Source organism: Prosopis cineraria, unplaced genomic scaffold, assembly GCF_029017545.1.
Source record: "Prosopis cineraria cultivar Desert tree isolate PC_DT_omini unplaced genomic scaffold, ASM2901754v1 PC8, whole genome shotgun sequence".
Lineage (NCBI taxonomy): Eukaryota > Viridiplantae > Streptophyta > Magnoliopsida > Fabales > Fabaceae > Prosopis > Prosopis cineraria.
Window position 1 is genome coordinate 32,250,865 of NW_026555339.1, and position 10,144 is coordinate 32,261,008.

General features: G+C 33.3%; 1 protein-coding gene across 1 annotated transcript; it reads left to right on the forward strand.

Annotated features, from left to right (window-relative positions):
* Positions 1–1,893: 1,893 nt before the first annotated feature.
* LOC129317154 (F-box protein SNE) lies at positions 1,894–2,725 on the forward strand. Its single transcript, XM_054961518.1, has one exon. It carries the CDS (start codon positions 1,965–1,967, stop codon positions 2,436–2,438), a length of 474 nt encoding a protein of 157 aa, XP_054817493.1. The 5' UTR covers positions 1,894–1,964; the 3' UTR covers positions 2,439–2,725.
* The last annotated feature ends 7,419 nt before the right edge of the window (positions 2,726–10,144 follow it).

Genomic DNA, 10,144 nt, shown 5'->3' on the forward strand with positions numbered 1-10,144 from the left:
CCTTTCAACTAAAATCAATCAATCTTAATTATCTTTAATTTTTTTATATGATTTTTCTCTATAGTACAATTAATAAGAACATTAATAAAAAATTGGGTCAAATGATAATTTGGCTTTTAAACTACATGTCTAAAATATTTAAGACTTAAAACTCATTTTTTATATATTTTTATCTTTAAACATTTAAAATTGTGACAATCTCTCCTTGCTATTAAAATTGAGAAAACTTGTTATTTTAAGAATAAAAATGTGTTAAAAATGAATCTATAGTTTTAAATGTTTTTAACGATCAAATTGCCATTTGGAAGATGAAAAAAGAGTCTTGAGGGTGGAAATGGTCCACACTCTGAGTGGTTTGGTTTCACATAAAACCATGCACCATGTTTGTAACGTATAGAGTTGCAGAGCATTGAAGCATAGGCCATAAGCTAGCTGCCTACTAGATCGCTCACTATATATATATATATATATATCTCATGTGACAAAGAAAGTGAAATCTTCATATTTATAAAAAACGCAATTAAAAATTCTATAAAAATATTAATTATAATTACATATTCTAAATTATTAAAATTTTAATTTCGGACAATAATTTTTATTTATAATGGAATATCTTATATTAATTGACTTAATATTCACAACTAATTTTTTAAAATTTTTAATTAACGTTGCAAAAATTTTCAAATATTTTTTGTTAGTTTCTCAAATAATTTATTTATATATTGAAAGCAGAAAATTACAAATGATTAGATTATGATTTGCAACTTACTACTGTAAATTCTCAACTAAAATTATAAATAATTTTAATTATATTTATTAATTTTTAAGTAATTTATTTATATATTGATAATAAAAAAATTAAGACTTACAAATAACTCTGGCAAGTTCTCAAATAATATTACAAATAATTTTAAATATATTTTTTATTTTTTAACGGACTATTCATATTTTTGTAATTGCAAATAAAGGTTATAGTTTATTATCAGGATTTTAATAATTCAAAATGTATAATTGAAATTAATATTTAGATCCTTAATTGTTAATTTTCCTTCCTATCTCTCTCTCACAGTTACACAACAACGCAACGGTAAGGTAAAAAGGAATTGAATTGAGATTCTGGGTAGAGGAAGAAAGAGAAGGAATAGGGAGAAAACAAACAACAACAAAAACAACAAACACCAAATCTTCTGCTAACCCCGAAAACTACAATTTAAAAACCAACAAATGCTAAAAAGCCATATTGCATTGGTTCCAGTTCTTTTGCCTTTGGCCCTTTTCTCCTTGTCTTCTTCCCCTTCTCTCTTTGATGCTCTCTCTCTCTTCTTTCAAAACTGGCTGGTAAAAATATTTTTTTCAGAAATAAACAAAAATAACAGAAAGCATTTATTTGTGTAATCTACTTCACCCTTAGCTTTTTTATTTCTTTTTTGGGTAAAATTATCTGGTATATTTGATAAAATTGACTAATTTAAATTGAAGTGTTATCAAAACTAAATAATTAGGGCAAATCCCACAACAACCTGAGACAACTTTATTTTTTCGGGCCGTCGTGAGACAATCTAAATTCATTTACTTTCATTTCGCTTCAAAGTTTCACTGTACTTCTGTTTCCTTATTTATAGCATTATTTTTATAATATAAATGTGTTTTATTTTTTATTCTTATTAATTTTCTTTCATTCTACATTTGAAATAATATGTGAGGTTGAAGGGCAATTTGAGCAGAAACATTTTAAGTTCAATTATTGTATAAAAATAATCAAGTATTCAACCGCAAACCGTCTGGTTTACTTTTGGCATTTTCATAAGACATACACACCATCCTGTAAATATATATATATATATATATAATAAATATTTTCTCATTCATTTAAAACCCCCAGGGCCTAATGAGCTCACCTTCACTTGCCATTTTCTCTTAAACCCACAACACAACACATCCCACTTCACTTCTCTCAGGTTGAAATGGTGCACCACCATGAAAGCTCCGAAGAAGCCAAAAACGACCCACAGGAGCAAGCGAAACGACCCAAGTTTTCCATAAACGACGACGTCGACATTCTCCGGGAAATCCTAAAACGACTGGACGGTCCTTCTCTGGGCGTAGCCGCCTGCGTCTGCCGTCTCTGGTGTAACCTCACTCGAAACGACGACACCCTCTGGGAGCACCTCTGTTTTCGCAACGTGTCGTCTCCTCCTCCACCCTCTGTCCGCCCCGTTGTCGTTGCTCTCGGCGGCTACAAGCGCCTTTACATGGTGTGCGTGCAACCCATTCTGAGTCGACTCGGCGACTCTGACCGGGTCAGGAAACGGGTCTGGACTCGTCACGCGGTTCAACTCTCCCTCTCCTTGTTTTGCATTGACAGCTATGAGAGAAGACTCAGTGGTGACGCGTCCGCTTCGTCGCTCATGTTCCTCTGTAACCCCATCAACGTTTGATTTATTGACTTTCTTTTTCATAAAAAAAATTTCGATTCGTTTATTAATATTATTATTTTGATATTATTTCGCCTTTAGCAAGTTGTAGCAAAATAATGGTAAACACTGTTTGGTATCGAACAATATGGACACATATCTACTACAAAAATATTAGGAAATAGGAACATTTTTTTCTGAACTCCTTTTTTTTTAATATTGTTGTTATGATTATATGTGTTGAAGTGGTCAAATGAATCCTATCTTGCTTATTATTATTAATTTTTTAATTTCCCCACTTGGTCTGTGTTTATTGAATATGGATTTTTCTTTCAAGAAAAACAAGTTGTAGTGATTAATAAAATTATGTATATCTTCCACTTTCAACGGCATTATCACTCATAACTTTTCAGAAGGATACTTGTTTTTTCTTTTTTTTTTTTTTTGGGCCTTGGTGAAGAAGGATGTGATTATGCGATTATAATCTTTAAAAGTTTTTACTTTATATATATATATATATATATTAATTTTCTTATTTATGCTAGGATAATAGGTTAATTTTTATAGTGATATATTTATGAATTGGAAGGTAATGTAGTATAAGCATCTGTATGTGGTAAGCCTAGCTACACAAATAGGAAGTATTTATTCCATTTCTTATTTTTGAAATTTCTTTATTTATATCCAATTATTTGTATTTATATTAGTTTGATACAATGTTATCAACATCGCATGCAGCCTTTAACAAAATTAGTAAAGATTTCTTGTGTTTAATTTTAATGAGAGAAGAAAAAATTAATCATTTAATCCCTATAATTTTGATCTAATTATAACTCAATCCTTAAATTTTGACTTGTTATAATTTTTTTATATAGATTTAATTTGGTTTTAACTCATTCCCTAAATTTTATCTCTTGCAACTCAGTCCTTATAGTTTCAACATTTAAATATTGATCCCTATATTTTAAAAAATAAAATTAGAAAGATTAAAAGCATTTTAAACTTTTAATAGTTATAATATTTATAAAGATTAAAAGGATTTAATAATTTAAAATATTAGTAATAAATTTTAACATAATTTTAATCTTTATAATTTTATTTTTTAAAATTTAGAGATCAATATTTAAATATTAAAAATATAGGAACTGAGTCAAAACTTTAAGAATTAAGTTACAATCAGTCAAAATTACAAGAACCAAATAATTAATTTTCTCATGAGAAAAATATACTTGTCCTCTGTGTGTGTACATCATAGCAAGGGTAGAACCACCCCCAAAAAAGAAAAATCCAAACTCCAAAACATTCTTTGTAAATATGAAATTTTTTATTTGCAAAAAATGTTGAAATCAATTGTTGTCCCCTCACTTTTAGATAAATTAGTACGGTACCCCGTGCAATGCATTAGGTATTTTTGTAATCTAAAATAAAAGTAATTTTAGAATATTAACTAATATAAATGAAAAAAGTTTACATAAAAAATTGTAATATTAACTAATAAAATGAGTACATAACTATGAAAACAAAGATTAAAAAACTTATCATGAATCAGCAAATATCCAAAATCATGATGGCCTTCCTCTCCATGTGCCTTTCATCTCCTTTCTCTGACTCTCTGAATGATGTCACTCATCCACCACTAAAAAACTTCTTTATTTTGTGTTTGGGTTAAATTTGAAACGTCACTTGCTAAAAGCCATGACCTCATATGGGTTAAGTAATTGAATAGTTAGTCCTAATTAGCAATCTAAACAAAGGGGCCAGCCCAGATCCCAAGAGAAAGACTCAATTCGATAAATATATCGAGATCCCATCAGTTGCAAACCCACTCCTTAGACCGTTGGTACATAAAATCACAATCTTAAATGGTCCTGAATCACACGGGGATATGATCATTATTCTTGAATATCTTGGAGGCACGGCCTAGTTGTTCAGTCGTGGAACGCATTGATAGAAGACCATGCCATGCATTTTACAGACCGTGCATAAGGAATCCCTGACTATTTGCAAGAACGTTCCAGATTCCACAAGAGTAACCTTTGTAGCTCTGTCATTATAAATAGAGCATCAAACCACAGGAAGAACACACGAACATTACATCCATAACTCTTAGATTTATTAGATAGTTTTTACTTATAGCTTTTATTTTCATTTCAGACTTGTAATCCTTTATACTTTGTAATCCTTTAGTATTAATCAAACACTTGTTCTATCAAGTCTTTTATATCTTTTACTTTCAAATAAACTATGATAAGGGAGCCCAGGAACCCTTTATCATTAATTGAGACTTAGCATCTCTAGCATGCTTGGTAATTTATTATTCTAGACGAACAATTTGTGATGCATCTGGTGGGACTTGTGTAATAAGATGCCAAGGACAAGAAAAGGCAAAAAGGTTGATAACACAAGTGCTGGTTCTCACAAGCCAGAAGAAAACTTTGTACTTACAAGGTTAAAACCATTGATACCGGAAGCTGAGACGACTGGACATCGTGAGCACGTAGTGTGTAATGCCCTTACTAATATTGCCATTTAATCTTCCATGCAATCTACTAATCAATTTAAGACATTTTTGAAAGTTTGGGTTCCCAAAATTAACTTTTAAAATCTCATTATAAACCATTTAAGTGGCACCAAACAGCACACAGCGGAAGCAAACAGTAGGGAATATGAATCGCAAAAGAAACCCACTTGAAACACTAAAATTTTCACAAATTTTGAGTCGTGCACCATAGCTCATGCCACATGTGCCATGGCATATGGCACAAAGACATCAGTGTCATGCTTTGTACTATGCACTGTGGCATGTTGTCAAACATTGACACATGTGCCACGGCACACATACCCGAATCTGTTGTCAAATTGTAAAATTTGATACTAACTTCGGACGTACATCATTTTCGCATTCGATGTTCAATTGAGATGATTCAAGAGCCCACATGAAGCTTGTTCTACAAACTAACCAATGACTCTAGTTTCATTTAAATCTAATATCCTATTTGAAAGTTGGACACCCAAGTGCATTATGACCATTTAAAGTTAAAATTCACCACTTGAGCATCTTTATTTGAAACCACAAGTTATTAGTCACTTTTAGGGCCTTGACTACATTCCAATAGATAATGTACATTTGATGGAGCAAATACATATGCATTATAACACATACATTTTGTCCATAAACCTCCTATTTCACACAAATTTAGGCATAATAGCATTTTCTCTCATTTCAAGCATATGAGTAACCAAACTTCCACAAAGATCATACATTTATCTTTCCCACATAATCATTATCAATTCTCATCACATACATATATACACGGTCATTTGGGCTAGAACTCAAAATTCCACACATTTTACAAGTTTAAGCATAAATATTGATTCCTATGGCAACTTATATACAAATATCCAACTACTATCATACAAAATTCATTACACCATCTTAAAATGAGCTTTTCAAAAAGTTTGTACTCAGCTCGTTTCTTTTCCCTTTGCACCACTACTACCAAAACCTGAAAAATGTAAATAACCATGGGTGAGATAAAAATCTTAGTAACCAATATAGTTCATTTAATGTTTATTAATATAAATAATTATGTCAAAGTAGCAAAACCAAAGTAATAGCACATATATAAATATATCAAAAGTATAAAGAATTTCCTCTTTTCAAAGCATTCCCACAATAACAAACAATAGCATGATCATATGTCCACCAAACTTTCAAAGCTCCTCAACACAAAACCATAGGCTCTAATGGATCATTCATTTATTAATTCGAGCACACTTTCGGTGGTAGAAACACCTTGCTAAAGGTAATCTATTCCACCTATGGTCTATGGTTTCCTTTATTTCACACACTTGTGATAGAGGTGTCGTTGACTCCTAATTGCACCCTAATGGGAACTAAGGAGTTGTTAGACTGCCTGGATGTCCCATGGTAATAGTCCCAATATAATACTGTACTCGATTACTCATGGTACTAACCCATAAAATGCTGCATTGGATGTCCCATGGTACTAACCCAACCATATGGATTTATTCACTCACGTGTCCACACACACATATCCACACTTACCTTGGGTGAACTCTTACCCCCTATGATCATGCTTCTTACACACATTTCATTGCTTTTCCACATTTACACACTTTATGCATATAATCATATATATATATATATATATATTCATTTCATTCAAAAGTGGTAATTATTTAACAGATTTATCAAAATCACTTTTCATGCCAAAACCATTTGCGAAATCATGCACAAATCTCACAACCATTGAAACTAAAATTTACACATTTGCTTCTACACAATTATAATAATTAATAAACATAATAAACTGTATAGTTACCTCAATCTTTCTATTCACAAGAAAGGGTTTCCCATGTTCCAAAAACCTCATTCAAACTCCTACTTGTGATTTCAACATGTCACACATGAGAATTTACACAATTGAGGCACCCAGAGTCAATTCTATCATTGACAAAAAGTTCCAATTATAGCCATTAAGCACATAATCATTATCATTTCCTTTATTCATGTTCATTCATACGTATCACAATTGGTTACCACTCATTGTAAGCATTATCACACTCACTACTAGATTTCTCCTATTATTCTCTCTCTAAATTAGGTTAATTTGAGCTTAAAGCTTTAAAGCTTTATCGTTCTGACTCATACCAGTCACAAGGTCCTAGTTTAGTTTTAAAGAACCTTTTTATTACTATAGGGTAAAAAATCAACTCCTTAAAACTTTTAGATTTAATTTCTCACTAGTTAAAACTAAGAGAAAATAGAATAGAATCGGAGATTAAGGCAGTACAAGACTTACCTGATAAGTAACAGGTTGGAAACGTCATCCTTCCTCCCAAAATTCGTTGCCCTAGCAGAGTTCCTCTCCCTCCTCTCCCTCTTGTACTTCTTTCTCTATTTGTCCTTCTGATTTCACAAGCTAGACATATACTAACTAATCATAAATTTGTGCCATGCATCATGGCGCATTCAGCACAAGTTGCAGAAGTGGCATAGTGAGGAAACTCCTCATTGTGCTCACATACTCTACTTCGCAACGCCGTTCTCCCACTCAAATTTATTCATATAACATCCTAAAGAGTCAAAATGACATTTCACCATCTAAAAATCCTAATTTCACATTAAATTACTAATTCATCCTTTAATTAGCATTAATACAAGAATCAAAAATTCAAGATATTACATAGAGCTAATGATAACAAGTAGCAATAGCACGAGCCTAAGCTAAAACCAAAAAGTAAATAGGTAAACCCATTGATTATATCTAGTGGTCCAATAGCAAAAGTGTTATAAGGAATCTAAGATCGCATGGATAAACAGCTGGAGGAGAATCAAAAATTCTTTGCCATCTCCCTAAAAACGTCAGAATGTAGGAAAAAGGAAAGACGGCCACTCATGATGCCTTTGCACGATAGAATGAAGAATTTAGCCACATCACTGAGACGGACACATCTAGAAGCAGACTCAAATATAGGGCCACACAGAGGACCACAACTAGGGGTTAACATAAGCATAAGCCCTTAGGGCTACATGGCTGTAAGGGACTATCCCAATCCCCACTTTTTGCTAATACTAACCCTTTGAATAATCCCTTATATTATTTACAGGAACCCATCACGAGTAGCATGGGGGGCATGAGAACAATCTTAGAATATCAAAATGAGTCGCTGAATCAGTTGTGACTGTGAAAGCTCTGAGGGACGCCATTCAAGACATATACAAATTAGGACTAAGGCTAATTGGCCATCCTACTTTATCAAACCCTTATCCTAAATACTTAGACAAAGATAACCTATACCCTCAGGGCTATAGAATTCTTGATTTTACCCTGTTATCAAGAGATGGCACGCAATCCACGTTAGAGCATATTGGAAGATTTACTATCTAATGTGGAGATATTGCTAACTACAACAACTTCACCAATCTAAAGCTCAGACTATTCCCAAACACCCTCACAGGCCCTGCATTCACATGGTATACCTCACTGCCCTAAAATTCAATACTTAGCTAGATGGAGATAGAGCTGAAATTCCATGTGCAATTTTATTAAGTGAAACTAGAGGTCAGTATAGCAGAGCTTTATAAAGTCACCCAACAGGCTAGGGAAGCAGCTGATTAATATTTGGTAAGGTTCAAAAGGCTGAGAAGCAGGTGCCATATGCCGCTTCTAGAAGCTGAGTTTTACAAACTAGCTCAAGCAGGTCTTGATATAGAGCTAAGAAAAAAGTTTCAAAGGATAGAATTCAGGGACTTTTATGAACTTGCAGCTAAGGTCTGCGGGTATGAGGAGTTGCTAAGGGAATAGGACCATCATCGATGAACTATTGCAGGCACGTACTTTGGCTAACTCAACGTAGTAGTTACAAAATTAAAAAATACAAGCAACTACATGTGCCTAACCTTGATAAGGAAGGCCATAGAAACCCCCAAAAGGCCTAACACAGTATAGTATACCTTTGACACTTCCAAAACAGAGGAAATCTTTGATTTCTTACTTAAGGAGAAGTTTATTTCACTACTATGGACCACAAGATCCCTTCCAAAGAAGAACAAAGAGGGAAGGAATATTGCAAATACCATCAATCTTAGAGCCACAGTACTAAGCTCTATTGGGGCTTTAAGAATGTTATCTAAAATGAAATTAATAGAGGCATCCTCAAGTTTCCAAAAGAAGAGTCCATGGTCGTGGACGAAAACCTATTTCCACCATTTGCCATAATCAATATGGTAGAAATAGACTCCAATAGACGGCATATTAGGAAAAATGATGGTAGATGAAGCGGATGGCCCTAGAACATTTTGACCAGGGGAAAGCAAAACAAGAAGACACGAAGATAGTTTAAGACCTCTTAGGAGAACCTACAAGTTGGTTAGACTTTGACATAGTGAAGCAGGATTGAAATAAACCCTCAGGATAGGACATTGGTCCGGAGGGGTAGCGTATGAAGAGCCCAGATAGGTTAAAGTTAGTTTGGGATTGCTTAGGAGTACCTATGGGCAAATTAGATTTTAAAAACTAGGAAACAATAAAGCAAGACAATAATTGACCCTCAAGATAGGACATTGGCTCAAAGGGGTAACCTATGAAGGGTCCAGACAGGTCGAAAGTAGTTTGGCACCACCTGGGGGAACCATCTAGCAAGTTTGATTATTTTGTGAAATACTCAGCACTACCAAGAGCAAGAGAACCTTTCAGAAGAACACCCTCAAGATAGGATGCGGGGCTGATGGACTACCAATGACAGTATCAAAAAAATGCTACAGAGCTCCTTTTAATACCAAAAATCATAAAAAAAACTCAAGTTCGTTACTCCACCTAATAACGTGCCACCCCTATAATAGAGAATTGTAAGAAATCGAAAGTTTTCAGGTGTCTTAACAAGAACCCAAAAAAGGAATCTTCAATGCAAACAAACTACGTAAAGGTACCTTGAGCAACAGAAGACGGATGCCTGGGATAATACCGATAGGCAAGAATCAAATAGTTTAAAAGAAGGTCAATAGAAGACCAAGATAAAGAAAGTAAGGATGAAAACCAACAAAACAAAAACATTTACATAGGAGAGATACCCTTAAATCTTTTCTGTATAGTTTCACTGATGTTCCCTCCCAAATTTAGATCCACAACTAATAGGGCACAAGACCAGTTGTTAAAGGATCAAAATAGCACAAGAATAACATACAAGCCCATATTAGTACTGCC